The 17,206-nt window shown below is 59.3% G+C and overlaps 1 protein-coding gene across 4 annotated transcripts in view; it reads left to right on the top strand.

Moving 5' to 3' along the window:
* Nucleotides 1-15,698, top strand: part of RAB11FIP5 (RAB11 family interacting protein 5) — a 32,463-nt gene extending 16,765 nt beyond the window's left edge. Inside the window, exons 2-6 of one of the 4 annotated variants that reach the window (XM_036435715.2) lie at nucleotides 46-482; nucleotides 610-1,306; nucleotides 8,087-9,958; nucleotides 13,024-13,213; nucleotides 13,455-15,698. In XM_036435715.2, the coding sequence (XP_036291608.1) occupies nucleotides 46-482; nucleotides 610-1,306; nucleotides 8,087-9,958; nucleotides 13,024-13,213; nucleotides 13,455-13,658 (3,400 nt within the window). In that variant the 3' untranslated portion in view covers nucleotides 13,659-15,698. The remainder of the gene's footprint in view (nucleotides 1-45; nucleotides 483-609; nucleotides 1,307-8,086; nucleotides 9,959-13,023; nucleotides 13,214-13,454) is intronic. The other 3 variants (XM_045580896.1, XM_045580897.1, XM_036435716.2) reach the window with 3 other exon arrangements.
* The last annotated feature ends 1,508 nt before the right edge of the window (nucleotides 15,699-17,206 follow it).

Below are 17,206 nucleotides of genomic sequence, written 5' to 3'. Positions count from 1 at the left end.
CCCTGTGTCTGACCAGAGCTTTCTCTGATGTCTCCCTTCCCACAGGTGGTACAAGCTGCACTCCAAGCCAGGCAAGAAGGAGAAGGAACGTGGGGAGATCCAGGTCACCATCCAGTTCACTCGAAACAACTTGAGCGCCAGCATGTTTGACCTGTCCATGAAGGACAAGCCACAGTCCCCCTTCAGCAAGCTCAAGGACAAGATGAAGGGCAAGAAGAAGTACGACGTGGAGTCCGCGTCCGCCATCCTCCCCAGCAGCGCCCCGGAGGACCCCGAGCTGGGCAGCCTGAGCAGGATGGGCAAGGCCAAAGGCTTCTTCCTCCGCAACAAGCTGCGCAAGTCGTCCCTGACCCAGTCCAGCACCTCGCTGGGCTCCGACAGCACCCTGTCCTCCGCCAGCGGCAGCCTGGTCTTCCAGGGCCCCGGGGCCGAGCTCCTCACCCGCTCCCCGAGCCGCAGCAGCTGGCTGTCCACCGACGGCGGTGAGCGCGGGGCCGCCCGCCGTGGCGGGCAGTGGCGCTCGGCCCTCCATCAGGGGAGCAGGGAGGCCCCAGGCGAGGAAACGGGCTGCTCCTCCCTGTGCTGACCCTGCGTGTGCTTCCTTTCCAGGCAGGGACGCTGCTCAGTCCCCCAAGCTCTTCACCCACAAAAGGACCCACAGCGACGAGGCCAGCCAGATGCGAGCAGCTCCTCCCCGGGCCCTTCTCGACCTCCAGGGCCACCTGGACCCCGCCACCCGCTCCTCTCTCTGTGTCAACGGGAGCCACATTTACAGCGAGGAGCCCCAGGGCCTCTTGAGGCACCGCAGCTCCATCTCGGGCCCATTCCCACCCTCCAGCTCCCTGCACAGCGTTTCTCCCCGGCCCTCCGAGGAGGGGTCCCGGGCTGCAGATGACTCCTGGGGCAGAGGCAGCCGCCGCACCAGCAGCTCAGAGGCGGTGCCTGGACAGGAGCTGAGCACTCAGTCCAAGGCGCGGGCCCCTGAGGCCGGCCACTCTGGAGAGGAGGAGGGGGCCCAGCCCTCGGAGGGGAAGCCAGTGCAGGCCGCCACGCCCATGGTGGCCTCCTCGGAGGCTGTGGCGGAGAAGGAGGGCGCCCGGAAGGAGGAGCGGAAGCCCCGGATGGGCCTCTTCCACCATCACCATCAGGGGCTGAGTCGGAGCGAGTTGGGGCGCCGCGGCTCTCTTGGGGAGAAAGGGGGTCCCACCCCCGGGGCCTCCCCCCATCATTCATCCACCGGGGAGGAGAAGGTCAAGAGTAGCTGGTTTGGCTTAAGGGAAGCCAAGGAGCCAACTCAGAAACCCAGGTATGTCCTTGGCCCCTCGGGGAGGATGCTGGTGTGTCAGCAGCCTTGTCCGGGGCTGGGAGGATGGAGCTGCCGATGTGGCCTGGGCAGACTGCGGGGGCTCGCTTTGCATGGTTGACTGGGGCTCTCCCTAAGCCGAGGCTCTTTGTCTGCACTGGAGGCAGTGATCGTGAGGGCCCAGAGGTCCGTGGCCTCGCTTCATGGCGCGCGCGCACACGCACACACACCCGCCAGGGGTGGAGAGGAACAGGAGAAAAACTGGAAAGCCATTTGTGTGAAGTTTTGTTTCTTAACCTCCACCTCTTGCCCTTTGGCCTCCAGGTAAGGAAGCCTTGGCAAGTAGAGAGGTGGGGACTGGGGCTGCACCTCAGACTCTCCCCGCCCCTCCCTGAAGCTAGCCAACCTCCCTCAGCCACCCAGCTGTTCGTGATCTCTTCCCCCTAAGAGGGGACTCAAGTAATTGATGCCCCCCCCCCCCCCCCCCCCCCGCCATATACCCGCTCCAATTGCTCCCCTGCCCTGGCAAGAGGCTGTAGGCAGCCCCCCTGGAATCTGAACCTCCCCCTGTCCTGGGAGACCGTGGCCCTGGCCTCTGGGATCTCTCGGTCCTGAGGCATGGCAAGTGCTGAGTTTGGCCACGTGGTTTTAAAGGCGCCTAGTCCCGCCAGAAGAGGGATGCAAGAGTCCTCTGCTCAGGCCCTGGACAGAGCTCCTGAGAGGGTTCTGACACCAATTAGGATTATTCATCCAGTTCCAGTGGGAGGTGGTGGGTTCCCCACACACCCAAGGGATTCTCTGACAGCAGCCGGGTATCCCACAATTCAACTCAACTCCGACACTGTCTGCTCAGAGGTGGCACCGATTCCACAGGTAAAGGGCTCAGTCCTATAGGACCCCCGCCCCTCTCCCACCGCGTCAGACACCAGTCCCACGTCTGCGTTCAGACAGGCCAGCTATGCCAGGAGGCTCCAACAGCTCCCTCCTTGGGCTCAATGAATTTGCTAGAGCAGCTCACAGAACTCAGAGGAACACTTTACTTAGTGGGTCACGGGTTTTTGTCAGCAACAGCCGACGGAAGAGGTGCCCAGGGCATGGTGTGGTGAAAGGGCACCACGCTTCCCTGCCTGTCCGAGCGCAGCCACTCCCAGAACTCCGCGTGCCCACCTCCCAGAAGCTCCCCAGGCCTTTGGGGCTTGTGGAGGCTTCCTTACACGGGTGCAGGGATCACATCCTTGGCCATTGGCTCACCGCCATTCCCCTCCCCCAAATTAGGGGGTGGACTGGAAGCTCCAACCCTGCGTTTGTGGTTGTTCCCATTGGCAACCAGGCCCCTCCCATTAGGTGCTTTCCAGAAGTTACCTCGTTAACATAAGCCCAGATGTGGTGAGAGGGGTTTGTTAGGAATAACAAGCACCACTTCACCTTCGTGGCTCCAAAGTGTTTTCAGGAACTGAGAACAAAAGACCAAACATCATAATAAAAGATGCTTCATTGTTATCACTCAGGAAATTTCAAGAGGTTTGGAAACCGTGATCCAGGAACTGGGTGAAGAGCACACATGAGAAATACGTATTTCTTGTAAATCACAATATCACAGCCCCTGACCACCACTCTGGCCCCTTTGCCTTTCTCCAACTCTGAGCCTCTGACAGCTGCTGACTTGTCTAACGGGGCCCACGTTGGGGCTCCAGGCCTAGGCAGTAGGCCATGCATCGCCATTCTCAAAGGTCTGAGGCCAATCCTAGACAAGAGCATGCATGGCAGCCCTAATGAGCGTGGCAAAGGCAACCGTTCCTGCTCTCTCAGCAAGCCTGCTCCTCCTCTTTATGGATATAGGGGCAGGAAGTGGGCACAGTGTTGAAGGGTCAAGTGATAGAGTAGAGGGAAGGTCTCTAAACCTCTTCCTGAGGTCCTGGTTCTTCTCTTTCCCTGTGAAACTCTGCTGAGAGGAATGGGGACAGAAATGCAGGGCCTTTCTCTGTGTGGGCCCTGGCCAGCTGGTAGCTTCCAGACAGGTATGTGGGTAGATCAGCCTCTGGGTGAGGCTGTCCTTTGCTTTCCCTGCCCAGTACGTCACCCTCAGTTCCACTGCCCAGCCCCTACCCACCAGAGCCCGAGAACACTGGCCGCCCGTAGGAAGAAAGGGGTGGGGGGCCTTTCTTACTTGCCCAGGCCATGCCTGATGGTCCCATGGCAGCTCAGGGCTTCGTAGGAGGAGGAGGAAGAGAGGGAGGGAGTAGAGACCCACACAGGCCATTTGCTGGGAGCAGGTGCCAGAGTCAGAAGGGGCATGGACCATGGACATGGTGCTCTCGTCTGTGGGTGTCTCCGGGCCTTCTCTGGGCAGGACAGATGCTGGGGGACACCTCTGTGAGCTCTCTTCTGGGTGCTTGCCCAGGCTTGGGGCTTAGACCCCCGCAGGCCATGTCGGTGAGGGGTGTTGGGGATGTCACTGCTCCTGCTTACAGACTCCGTTTTCCTTGTTTCTCTGTGTCTCCTCACGGCTGTGAGAGGCCACATGGACAGAGGACGCTGTGGGATGTTTGTTTTCTGTTTGAATTCTGAGCTTGTCCGCAGCTGGTTGGAGGGCACCCAGGGCACACCTGCCCTCCCGAGGGCCCATGTGCAGGGCGGGAGGGGCTTTTCTTTGGGTAAGGGGGCGTGGCTGGGAGAGGCGGGGGGATGGAGGACCTGGCCATTGACATTGAGCTCCATCTGTGTCACCCTGGGCCCAAGTGCCTTGAGGAGATGGGGAGGCTGGCCTGGAAAAATAATTGTCTGTGGAAGGCTTGCCTAGGGTTTTGAGGAGAATGGGAGAGGTGAGCTGACTCACTGCAGGAAGCGATAGGTTAGACACTGAGAACTGGATTGCCTGAATATAGCTGTGGGATCCCCCACTGGGGACACAGCTCAGAGGTTTGGGGGCCTCTGCCCTGGGACTGCCCTTGTGCACTGTTGGGTGTTCCTCACGAGGAAGGGCAGCGGCGCCCTCTAGTGCTCGCAGGTGGCACTGATGCCCGGTGAAGAGACCCAGAGCAGTATGTGTGAGACTTACAGTATCCAGAAAAAAGCTGCTGCCGTTGGCCCGGTGAAGAGACCCAGAGCAGTATGTGTGAGACTTACAGTATCCAGAAAAAAGCTGCTGCCGTTGGAGAAGGGGGAATAATGGCATGAGGGCTGATAAGATAGTCCTCCTGCTCTCCCTGGCCTGCCCCTCACCCCGCCTGGTCTTGTGGCTGTTACACGAGGCCCCGAACAGTGTGTGTGTCCCGGTGAGGGGAGGATGGTAACGGACACCAAGCCCCATCAGGCCACTGGACACGTCCCCCCTCACCAGCCGTGAGCCGCTCATTTCGAGCAGCAGCGAAGGCTACTTAGTGTGTGTGTGTAGGGCCACCACGGCCATGGCGCTACCCTGGCAGGTCCAGAGCAGTTTGTTTTTGTGTCTGTTCCTCCCTGTCTGATCCTTTCAGAGCGTCTGCTTCCCAAGGGCAGACACTCTGTCCCCTGCCCCTCCTCCATCACAACTGGCAGCTACAAAGGTGGTTTTAATCGGGGGAAAGTGTGGCACTACACAGATGGCACATGCACTGTGGCCTTTCTGGATCTCCGCCCCGCCCTCGCCCAGCCCCTCAGCAGGGGTGGTGGACAAAGTCCCCAGGAGTGCAGGGGGAGAGCTGGCATTCTAGCGGAGTAAATGAGTGACTGTGCTGTGTGCCGGTGACTTAAGAGTTAGTGCGGCCCTCTGCCCCGATTGTGCCTGTTTTCCTGGCGTAGTTAATGGTGTCTCTGCCATAGTTAAAACGTTCCCGTTTGGAAGATACGTTATGTGGGTCCCTGTCTACAGCTCACAGGCCTCACTGTGTCACCTCATGGTGCCCAGATGATGGGAGAGGGTATGTCCCGTCTCCCGGACATTGGCACATCTCAGCCGACGACAGGAGAACGAGCCTCAGGAGAGGTGGCCGACGGGCATGCTGGCTGGGGTGCCTACACCTCCGAGGCTGGCTTCAGCCTTCTGGGGAGCTGCCCTGAGGTGAGCCTGCGCAGATCCACAGTCATCTCTGTGGTCAAGGTGTGGGAGTAAAGACACAGTGTGTCTCAGCCTACGGAAGAGCTGTCCGCAGCTGCAGAGGTGCCCGTGGTAGAGTGAGTTGCTAGTTCCAGAGCTTAAGAAGGTGGGAGGAGAGAACAGGCGATTCCTCCATTAAATGGCAGGTTTAATCAGATTGAAGGTTCTGCAGGCCCTGAAGTTCTATTTCTATAGCTTGAGAGGGCAGAGCCATCCGGATTTCTGATTTCTTTCCCTAATTTTTGATCTTAGAAGACGAATCAGCATAAGTTAAGCCCCCACTACTTGGCAGGGGCATGGCACTGTGCCAGCCTGGCCCGGTGGGTTCTGGGGTGCAGGTGTTTGTCTGTCTTCACCTGCAGAGCTAAGCACACTCGGGCACATGTCTCTGATCCGCCAGGTGGAATGGTAGGGAGGGATGCTCAAGGTGAGAACCTTCAGAATGGGCATCTCATGGATCCAGGGTGAGGGAGGCTGGGGAGGGGTCTGTTGCTGGGTAGGAGGGATGGATGGAGGTTCTTAGAGGGAGCCTGTCCAGCTCTGGGGAGCCTGCTGGGCCTGCACCTGGAGTCTCTTACTCCAGGGAGAGCTGCCTGCCGGTTCCATGCCAACGGGTTTGTGTGCACCTCTGGGGAGCAGTGGCGTTGCCAGCCTAGGCTGGGGCTCCAGCTACCTCCCTGCTGCTCTGCTGCCCTGTAGTTCCGGCTGCCAACCCAGACTGCAAGGGTGAGCGGGGCCAGCGGGGGCTGAGCGTGGCGATGTTTCATGTTGGTGGAGCCCTATTTCCTCAGGCCCCTATGGTCACTTGTAAGGAGACTGGGAAAGAGGTGCTCAGAGTACCGCGCTTGTTCCTTGGGGCTGAGACGGGGGGGCTATATCTGGTATATAGTAGTGGTACATCACTTTCCTCACTCCCCAAGGTAGGCCTGTGTACCCTGGCCCTGGGCCATCCCTGAATGAGGGAGAAGGGATGTAGAGGTTGGGACTCCAGGCCTAGGAGTAACCGTGGCCTCTCCCTTCATCTCTAGGCGGTAGTGTGAGAGGAGAACCCGCCCTGGGTGGGACTTACTGTCATGCAGAAATAGGTCAGTGGAGTCCCTGGAAGCTGGATTTTTTTTTTTTTTTTTTTTTTTTTAATATATTTTATTGATGTTTTTTTTACAGAGAGGAAGGGAGAGAGAAAGAGAGCTAGAAACATCGATGAGAGAGAGTCATCGATCAGTTGCCTCTTGCACACCCCCTACTGGGGATATGCCCGCAACCAAGGTACATGCCCTTGACCAGAATCGAACCCGGGTCCCTTCAGTCCCCAAGCCGACGCTCTATCCATTGAGCCAAACCGGTTTCGGCTGGAAGCTGGATTCTTAAGAGAAGCCCAGGGGTGGGGACCTGGGCTCCCAGAATTGCAGACTGTTGGGAAGCCACCGTTGCCCCTGGTTGAGCCAGTTCCTTCCTGTCCCTGCCCACGGTGTTTGTGGACAGGCCACCTTACCTCTGCCCAGCTCTTCCTGGAGCCCTGGTTCTCGGAAGAATCCTGGCAAGCTCCAGGCTTCTTGGCCTCCTTCTCTAAATGCCCCTCGGGTCTAACCTGCAGCCCTCAGGACTTCTGCCAGCTCAGGGCCGTCACCAGGACTTCCCCGTGGAAGGCAGCAGCTTGAGGAGAAGGCGGATGCGTAGAAGTTCCCATGATGTATCCCATGATGGGCAGGGATTAAGGATTGGGGTCTTGGGGCTTAGAATGGGGCCTGGGAGATAGGGCTCACTAGGTGAGGCCACAGGGGTCTGGATCTGACTTGGGTTCAGCTGTAAGGCAGCTGCAAACCACCGTCCCGGGTGCTCGGTCCTGCCCTGTCTTTCTGGCTCTGTCTGTGTCCTGGGAGTTTCCCGGGGAAACTGAGAGCTCCAGTTTCAGAGTCTGCCCCTGCCCACACCCCTGAAGTCCACTGCACACTGTAGACAAGATGCACGCACAGAGGATGCCCCCTCCAGAGAGGAAGGACATGTGCAGGCCAGCAAATGCTCTCCAGGATTTGGGGGCAGGTAGGCTCATTTCCATGGGATGGGTTTTCCAGGGGAGCCAGGGGTCTGTGCAGGGAGGACCCAGGGGGCTCCTGGTGACTCCCAGCCTGTGAGTGCTGGGCTACAGAGCCCCAGCTGCCCGATGATGGTCCCTGTGGTGCCTGACAGCACCTGTCCTCGGCAGAGCCTTGCTGTCCTCCTTGGACAGGTGTGTGCTGACAGCAGCCCCTCTTCCCCTGTTTCCGTGAGGGTCATGTCTCTGCTAGTGCCGGCTTTGTCCAGGGCCTGGCCTTTCTCTGACCTCTCCCCGTCCAAGCTGATCCTGAGGGGATGTGAGGCACGTTGCGATCGGCTCGCCAGGCGTAATTCTGCTGTTGAGTGGCATTGTCAGCGTGGGGTAGTGAAGGGAACACTTGGTTTAGGTTGGGGCCCTGCCTGTAAAACGGGATTATCGCTTCCCAGGGTTGGTGTGAGGCTCCAATGAACTCCACCCAGCATCTTCCTCCTTGGGTGGTGCCTAATGTATGTTCCATGTTGGGTTTTCCCTCTGTCCGCTGGCCTGGACCCAGCCTGGTGGCATGTGGCACCTTGTCCAGAGGCAGGTGGGGGGCAGGGGGCATGGTATTCAGCTGGGGCGTTTCCAGTCTTGGCATTAACCAGGAGGCTCACGGTTTTGTCTCCCTCCACAGCCTGGACGTGTCTCCTCAGGTAGAACCTGACCCAGCTGCTCTTCCTCACCACCTCCCCTGCTCCCCCTGTGCTCCGGCCCCCCCCACTCCTGCTCCCACCGCTGCTCCCATGCTAAGCACTAACCTTTTTGCAGCCGCCTCCCCCGCTGCAGCTGCCGCCACCGCTGCCCTTGAAGCTACCCCACCTGGATTCTTGGGTCTCACCAATCCGTTCCTCACCTCCTTGCAGAGCAACCCTTTCTTCGAGGAGCTCCTAGCCGACAAAGCACTAAACTTTCCTTCACCTGCTCCCTCTCTCCCCAGGGCCTCGAGGGCCGGCCCCACCCCCCTGGCCTCCCCTGGGAAAGCCCTGCCTGAGTGGGAAGACACCTTCAACGTCTTTGCTGCCAGCAGGCTGTGTCCAGAGGCCAGGAGTGAGACCCTGGCCCCTGCAGGAGTGGGGCTGCCAGACCCAGGCCCCGGGGCCATGACAGTGAAGGCAGCTGAGCCCCCAGGGGGCCCAGGGGGAGGAGGAAGAGGTGGGAGCAGCGAGGGGCTGGAGCCCAGGGCTCCTCTGGACTTGGGACTGGACCACCGGAGTTGGAGTGCTGCCGCCCCGGAGCCCCCGGGGTCTGTGGAGGCCGGCCTGCCCTGCGCGTCAGCCTTGCTGCGCCCGCGAGCCTCGGACTCAGAAGCAGACAGGGAGCCGACAGCCCCAGGAGGGGAAGCGGGGCAGAGTCCAGCAGACAGTTCTTCTCTGTTCAGCTCCCCAGAAGTGATCAGTGCGTGGGAGAGGCTGCCGGGCCCGGACGACGCCCCTGCGGGCCGGCGTGAGGCGGCTTCCCGAGGCAAAGGCCAGCTTTTGCAGGAGCTCAACACGGTCGACGATTCCTGGCCTTGGGATGTGGTCACCCTTTCTCCTGGCGCCGAGACGTCCTCACCCCCTGTGAAGCCGGAGTCGCCAGAGCCTGTGAGCCCCAAGGGGAACCAGGGGCTCCCCCGGCTGGAGCTGGAGCCAGAGCCCAAACCCCAGTGGATGCTGGACCAGGGGCTGCCGCCCAGCATGCTGCCTCCCAAGCCGCCCCGCCTCTTCATGCCCGCAGCGGACCGGGAGGAGGAGGCTCCCGCGGGGCTGAGTGGCAGGGGGGCAGAGACAGGAGAAGGAGATGCCTTCCCAAGTGAGCTGGCTGCCGGTTCCCAGGAGGCCAAGGAGGACGGCCAGAAGCCAGGGTCTGAGTCTGACAGCTGTTCCTCCGGAACCCTGCTGGGTGAGCCAAGCCTGGAAGAGCCAGTGGAGGACGCCAGCCCACCTGTGTCTTTATCTCTGCCCACCAGCAGCCCTGAGGGTCCTGCCCCCATGCCCTCTCACTCAGAGAGCCTGGCTCTTCAGAGAGAGAGAGAACAAGGCCCTGAGGCTCCTGAGGCTCCTGAGGCCCAGAGCCAGGAACCAGCAGGAGAGGGGCTTGGGCCCCCACCGGGCAGCTCCCCACAGCCTGACTTGTGGGCTTTGGAGGAGGATGCCTTGAACCCCGTCTTGTCTCAGGAGAGCCGAGATCCCCCCAGCCTCCCGTCCGCATCCCCTCCAGAGTCCAGGGAGTCATCCATCCACTCTGGACCGGAAGAGCTGCCCACACCCCCGGAGCCCGCCTTCCCACCGCCCCCTCTCCCGCCCGGGGCCAGCCACTGCCACGGGGGGCCCAGTTCTCCGTGCTCTCCTTGGCCTGGAGCCTGGCCCCCGACCTCTTCCTCCCTGTCCCCCGGGGAGCCCGCCTCCCCCACTGGGGGCTCCCCTGCCCCACTTGGGGAGGACCACGCTGCAGGCACCCCAGCCTCCCCGCTTGCGCTTCTGCCCTTGGAGACACGACCAGCTGAGGAACCACAGCCCAGTGACAGGTGAGCGGCCAGGCTCCAGGAGGAAGGGGGAGAAGGGGGCGATCAGCCTGCAGGGGCCTTGCTCCTCCAGGGGCTGTCCCTCCTGGGTGAGGGCTTGTTCACCAGGCAGGACAAGGCAGGCTTTGAAATCTGCTGTGGTGCCGGCTTTGAAACTGCCTCTGTTTTGGACCTTGGACCTGCAGGTGCCCCCTGGAGCCAGGACTCTGGGAATGACAACACGGATGAAGTGCAGGGGCTGAGGAGTGGATGGGGAGGTATTGCAGATGGGCAGGGAATGGGAGAGGAGAGCTAGGGCCTTCAGCAACTAGGGGCTGGGGCGTGGGCAGTGTAGCTTGTCAGATGCCCCCGCCCCTCCCGTCATCTGCCCCAGGCCCAGGGTGGGAGGCTGTGGAAGGCAGAGAGCCAGAGGCCAGAGGACGGGCTGGTACTGAGGTCGGAGAAGAAACCGGAGACACCATTGAGGAGGAAAAGGAAAAAGAAATGCGTCCCACAGATTTGACCTCAGCAGAAAGGGTCTCTGGCCTCATCAGGTGCTGCACTGGCTTGTGGCTGTGCCTTCAGGGTGGTCCCCAGGCGCCAGGCCTGCAGAGCTGACAGTGGTTGCCTGTGTGGCTGGCCATTGTGGCATTGGGCTGTGACCTCACCGGGTGGCTAACGAGTGCCCAGGTCACGGGGTGACAGTGTGATTTGGCAGGGGCAGGAAAGTCTAGAGGCGTGCCAGCGCTCCCAGAGGCCTGCGGGGAGCGGCGGGGGGAGCAGAGGTGCTGCCGCCTCTGATGAGCGGAGAAGGGAGGGGTTTGGGAAGCAGGGCCAGCTCCAGCACCCGCCTCTGAGAGGCCCAGCCCTGGCTCCTGCATTCAGTCTCCCAATTCACTGAGCATCCAGTGTGTCACACACCTGACAGGGATGAAAGAGGCTGTCCCTGCTATGTCACCAAGAGTTCCAACCCCGAGGGGAAGATGGAAGTGAAGGGAAGGCCCTCGGGCCGCGCTGATCTGTGAGAAGGGGTGGGAAGCAGACGGGCTGCCTGCCTGCCTGCAGCGGTAGGTGGTGAGGCCGTTCCAGAGGTGTGGGAGAGGAGTGGACAGCGTCCCAGGGCCCCCCGCTGGCCCTGCTGTATCCCAGCAGCACAAGTACACTCACCACTTCTTACCAGTCTTACTCTCTTCAGAGTTGGCTTCCTGTCTGTACTTGGCATGTTCCTTACATCATGGGCCAAATAGAACTGTCCCCGTTTCTCAGATGGGGACATAGAGTCCATAAGAGCTTCAGGGTCCAAGGTCCCTCAGGTGCATGAAGGCAATCAGACTCAGAGCCCAGGACTCCTGGCCCCACTCAGGGTGCTTGCCTGCCTCCCCGGAATTCCTCCCTGCCCCTAGCACAGCCCATAGGTGGCAGTAGAGCTGCCTCTACACCCCTTCCCTAATGCAAAGGCCTAGGTGGGAAGGACAGACAGAATGTTCTTTTCCCTGCTGCCTGCCCCTGCCCGGGCTCTGCCACTCTTCCCAGGCTGTGGGCCTCCCTGCGTGTGGGCGAGCCCTTCTGCAGTGGGTTCCAGGCCTTGGCCTAAGCCATTTGCTTCCGGCTCTCTAATGGTTCAAATCCTCTGTGAGGTAGACCTGAAGCGGTCCTCTAGGGGTAGGTTAATTGAATTAGGGGCCCGATGCTGACAATTTGGGTAACTCACAGGCACAGGGTGCTGGGGGCCAGAGGAGGGGCAGCTTAGCCTGGGGGAAGCAGGGAGGTTTCCTGGGGGAAGTGGCCTTGCTCAACTTTGAAACCTGAGCCGGAGTTAGCAGGCCCTCAGGCCAAGGAGGAACAGCTTTTGTGGGGGCCCAGAGGCTGGAGTGCATGGAGCGGGAGGGAAGGCCAGGGGCTGTTGTGTTAGAGACAGTTTCCTGTCCTGGGAGGGAGGGGCCCACACCACAGCGGAGGAGGAGCGGCTGGAGGGGGCAGGACTCCCCAGCAGGGGAGGCGGGGGTGGAGAGGGAGGCTGACTTGGCAGCTGTGGCCAGAGGAGGAGGGTTTGGTAAGTCGTGGCCTGGTGAGGAGCGGGGGCTTGAGAGAAGGTAGCAGGGCTTAGTGTTTGTTACGGCTAAAGCCAAAGCAGGGGATTCAGAGTTCCCAGAGCCAGGGAGGCCCATGGTGCCACTCACACTGGGAGCCCAGGAAAGGGCAGGCGTGGCAGGAAGAGTGGCATGCCGGGGTGGACCCCACATGGGTACGTCAGCCCCGGACTGTCTGTGTGGGCCTAGGACTCGGCCGCGAGGAGTGGAGGGGAGAGAACCCCTGGCAGACTCACATTTAAGACCGAGAAGCTGGAAAAGCAGAGAAGGGCATGGGAGAAAGAAAATGAGGGAGAGCAGCCCCAAGGAAGGAGTGGTCCAAGAGTCGATGCCACAGAGAGGTCAGGAAGGAGAGAAGCGGTTCTCGGCAGGAGCATTGGTGGGGCTGGCGTCCTGTTCTCTGGGCTGAGGAGTCAGTGAAGGTCAGAACCTGGAGACGGAATGGAGTCTCCAGGCTCTGGAGAGGCCGGTGAGGAGGAAGAGTGTGGTGACGGTGGTAGCCTGGCACACACAGCGGTGTTAAGTGCTGAGGGGAAGCAGCCAGTGGAGGGACAGCAGCCTAGAGCCCCAGTTTACCAGGCTCTTTCCTGGTTTTAGCACGGCAACTCCACCTCCTGGGAATCCCCACAGTCCTGAGAAAACGGGGAACCTGGGAGGGTTGGTCACACTCCTCTCCCCCAACCAGAGAAAAGTTACAGCACCGAAGAGGATGGAGGGAAGATGGGTGGAGGGGGGCAGCCCTGGCAAAGACGGGGAACTGGCGCAGAGAAGTCTGAGAGGCCTCTGCTCTCCCGGTGACGGGCAGGGCCCTCGGAGGGAGTATCGTGGGGAGGGGCAGGGGGAGGTGCTGAGGAATGTTGGACACAGCTGCCCTGAGGCCTCGCTATGCAGGCAGCCACCACAGGAAGCAGTGGTGGGTCTCTGTCCAGCAGAACTGTGGCCCTGCCTCCCTGTGCTGCCCATCCCTCCCCATAATGCGTCTCCTGTCTGTCTCCGCAGTCCCCACCCGGTGAAGCCGCTCAGTGCCGCCCCCGTGGAGGGCAGTCCCGACAGGAAGCAGCCCCGCTCCAGTCTGAGCACAGCCCTGAGCAGTGGGCTGGAGAAGCTCAAGACAGTCACGTCCGGCAGCGTTCAGCCCGTGGCTCCGGCCTCCCAGGCTGGCCAGGCTGTGGACACTAAGAGGCCGAAGGTGAGGCCTGGCAGGATGGGGGATCAGATCAGACATGCGGTGCTGGGAGAGAGGAATTCAGAAACAGGGTGTTGTGCAGGACGGAGCAAGGAGCAGGCCTGGCCCCCCGTGCCAGAGCCCTGAAGCCAGTTGGGCCATTTTTGGCATTGGCGACAGGCAGCTCTGGGGCCTGGGGTGTTGTGGTCAGTCAGGCAGGTAGGCCTGAGGGTGTCCTGCTCACTCTCTTTCCATCTGACCTCAGGATACTGGTGCACCGGACCAGTCCGCCAAGTACTACCACCTGACCCACGACGAGCTCATCGGCCTGCTCCTGCAGCGCGAGCGGGAGCTGAGCCAGCGGGACGAGCACGTGCAGGAGCTGGAGAGCTACATCGACCGGCTGCTGGTGCGGATCATGGAGACCTCCCCCACGCTGCTGCAGATCCCCCCGGACCCCCCACAGTAGCCCTCTTCCCCCTCACCCCCCAGGAGGGTTGGCGAGGACCATTGCCCAAGCAGGACTCACCTCCCTCCTCCTGCCGAACTCACTCCCCTGGGCAGGCGCAGTCTGTCTGTCCTCGGCTGTCACCCTTTGCTCCCCCTCCCTCCTGCCTCAACTGGGGTTGTTGGCAGGGCCTTTGGACTCCGATTAGAGGTGGGTCTCACCTACCTGCCTATTTTCCCACTCCTTAGCTTTGAGGGTTCCAAAATTAGAACTAAGAATTTAGCCCTCAGGACAGAGCAGGGGTGAGCTGCAATTTGATGTGGTATCTGGGACATACTTTATTACCCCACAGGAATGGTCAGCCATTTCTCCCACAGCTAAACCCGTTTCCTCATCTTCCTCCAGCCCCTGGAGGGCTCCTGGTATTAGGGCTGTGGCAGGGACCAACCTGCCCATTGGTCTGTGAGTTACGGGCAACCAGGGCACCTGCTCTTCAGCCTCACGTCAGTTCCCCGGGAACAAGGAGCCTGTATGGTCTGGTGTAGCGGTCGCCAACCTTTCGGACCTCATGGACCACCAGGGGTCTGTGGACCTCTGGTTGGTGACCGCAGGTCAAGTGTCCTGTCTGCCGTATCCTGAGTCTGTGTGTCTCCAGCTGTTTGAGGAGCGGATGTGGTGTGGATAGGGGATGATGTGCATTCTCCAGGCCACTCTCTGCCCTCCTCTTCGATCTGTCCGAGTGTCATCTGTCAACATGTGGAAAGACCACCTCTATGGTGTGGGCCCCTTCAGGCTTTGGGGCTTTGGGCTGCTTGTTTGGGAATCAAGCCTCTATCCCTATTCTTGTTGTCTGTCCAGATGCCAAAATGCTGTGCTGCTACAGGATTTGAACTTTTGGAAACTGATTAAAACGTGCCTTTTGTGGGTGGGGTCAGGGGCCTCTGGATGTAGACCCGCCCTCTGTTTGGTGCCCCTCTCCTTCCCTGCTGAGTGCAAGGGACTGGATCTGGCAGGGTGCTAGGAACGGAATGGAGGAGGAGGCAGCCCTGTTGCTGCTCTGCCCTCCCCTGGAGTTAATTTCAGTGAAGAGTCCGGCCAACCTGCTGCTGCTCCCGTTACCTATCTGCTGGCTTCTCTTTCTCCCTCAGCACCAACTGAGGAGGATCCTGGGGGAAACTGCATTCTGGAAGTAGGAGATCCACTCTGCCTATACGTAGGAAAAAGCCTTCCCATCTGTCCTCTACCTGTTGACTCAGCCTGTTGCTTCCCCATAGCCTTGTCTGGCTTGGCTGCAGTGCACTTTGAACGAAGTGTGTGTCCTTTGGCCCAGCCCTGGTTCGGCTGCAGAAAACAGGCTTCCCCATGGCATCTGCAGGGGGCCTTTGGTGGCTCAGGGCGCCCTGCTTTAGCAAAGTTGTGGGGTGAGGAGGTTGCTGAAAGAGGCTAGTTTTGACCCAATGAGGAGGTAAGGGCTCCTCGGGGATCGCCTCATTTTCTTGAGCTGGCCTGTGGGGTCACACTTGGAGTCACTCGGAAAGCCTTGGAAGGAGATTATCTCAATGGGGGATGTAATCTGCCAGGACAAAGCAGAGGAGCCCCACATATGGGGGAAAGCCCCTTAACATTCTCTACCTTAAAGACACTCATCAAGGCTGAGGAAAGTGTCCACAGGTCCTAGGACTTTGGTCCTGCTTGTAGAGGGAGTCATTGGAGGTTGGACAGGTAACTCTTCTGGGGGAAAAGAGTCACTGCTCTACTAGGTATTCCTCTGGGCTCTAATCAGTCCCAGTCCTGAGGCTGACCTTCCACTCATCTTGGATTGTGAACTTTCAGAATGCCCAGGCCAGGGATGTCTCTGGAAGTTTGGAGTTGAAGCCCAGGTTCTTGTCAGATGTTTCTGCTCCTGGCCATGAGCTGGAGGAGAGCTGCAGGGGGGTGGGCAGGGAGCTGGCACAGTTCTGCTTTGCCGTTTGTCTTCCTAGTTGTAACTCCTGTTTATAAAGACCTTGCTCTTCATGTTTCGAGCACTTTATGAAGAATAAAAAAGTACACAGACTGCAAGCGGCTCTGTTGTGTTCCTGGTTTGATGAGCATGTGAAGCACGCTCCCTGGGGAAGGCAGGTGATGGCCTTCTAGGATAACACTCTCCCTGTCCTCACATCAGGGCAGCAGCACAGCATTGCCCAGCGGCCTGGACTCAGTCTTTTCTCATTCCCAGGATACATTTATTGAATACTTTGGGGAATCTTATATAATCCTATATAATAAAAGGCTAATATGCAAATAGATCAAATGGCAGAACAACTGAAAAACTGGTCACTGTGATGTGTGCTGACCACCAGGGTGTGTGCAGAACATGGAAAAAGGTGTCAGCTGTGGTGTTTCTCCTTTTTCTGAGTCCACGGAAAAACGACAGGTTCCTGAGGGGAGGAGCTGGGGATTAAGAAATTAGAGAAAGAGACAAGAGGCAGAAATAGATTCATAAAGCTGGGAGCTAGGTGGGTGCCATCTCTCTGATGGAGAGATAGTCACACTTGCCACAGACAACACAGCATATTTATTGGCTTCCAAAGGGGAGTTTTAAGGTCAAAAGGAGTTTTGGGTGAGCCCAGATCCTATTCATCAAAATCTGGGTAAGCTCCTTATTTTTTGATACAAGATTTAGCATATGAAGACCTGGGTGAGTCAAGGTCCTATTTGTTCCTCATCCCAAGCACATGGATTAAGAAATCAGTACTGATAACAGGATTCTGCCAGTGCCCTCGGGCTCAGCTGATAAGAATTAAGAGAAAGCTCTCTCCAGTCTGCCGTGGTGGGATCGTGAAGCAGGTGAGTGGGGGCTCCAGACCAAGGTGGGGCGCCAGTCACTGTGAGGGGTGAGCCTCAGGTGGTTACTGAAAATTCTTTGCTCCTCCATGCCGCAGTCCTGCCTGGTGCTCGCACCTGCTGCTGGAGCCAGAGCCACCGCTCATACCCATTGTGGGTGCTCAGTGCCGGCCATGATCGCCCCTCAGGGCTCCTCTACTCCCCCTGCTCCTGAGGGGAGATTGGGGCCGGCAGCCGCCACTCCCATCCACTGACTGCACCGGCCCAGCTCACACCTGCTGCTGCTGAAACTGGTCCCAATCGCTCTGCACTTTTAGTGGGTGCGAGCTGGGCCAGAGCCATCAGTGCGGGGGAGGGCTGTCAGACCAGAGGGGAGGCGGGGCACAGTGGGGGAGCGGAGGTCCGCCCCTGTGCCTACTGCAGCCTCACAGCCCACAGTTCCTTTCAATGTGCACAGATTCGTGCACTGGGTCCTTAGTACAGAGGATAAAAGACTTGATTGCTATTCTCAAACCATTTAGCTAGGGAAAGGTAAGCTACAAATCCAAGATACAAATGGTTCTTCAGGGCTAGTGGGAATTTCTCTGCAGCTTTCAATAACATCTGTGTCTATGGTTCAGCTGTTGGAGGATGAACTGACAGCTATGGACCATACATTGTTAAGAAACACATGGGAAGGCATGAGCCAACCTCCTCACCACAAGACTAAGGAGAGCCAAAATGGGGTTCCCTAGAGTCAAACT

This window comes from Pipistrellus kuhlii, unplaced genomic scaffold (assembly GCF_014108245.1).
Source record: "Pipistrellus kuhlii isolate mPipKuh1 unplaced genomic scaffold, mPipKuh1.p scaffold_m20_p_13, whole genome shotgun sequence".
NCBI lineage: Eukaryota > Metazoa > Chordata > Mammalia > Chiroptera > Vespertilionidae > Pipistrellus > Pipistrellus kuhlii.
The sequence above is the reverse complement of the archived record's forward strand: the minus strand, read 5'-3'. Positions and strand labels throughout refer to the sequence as shown.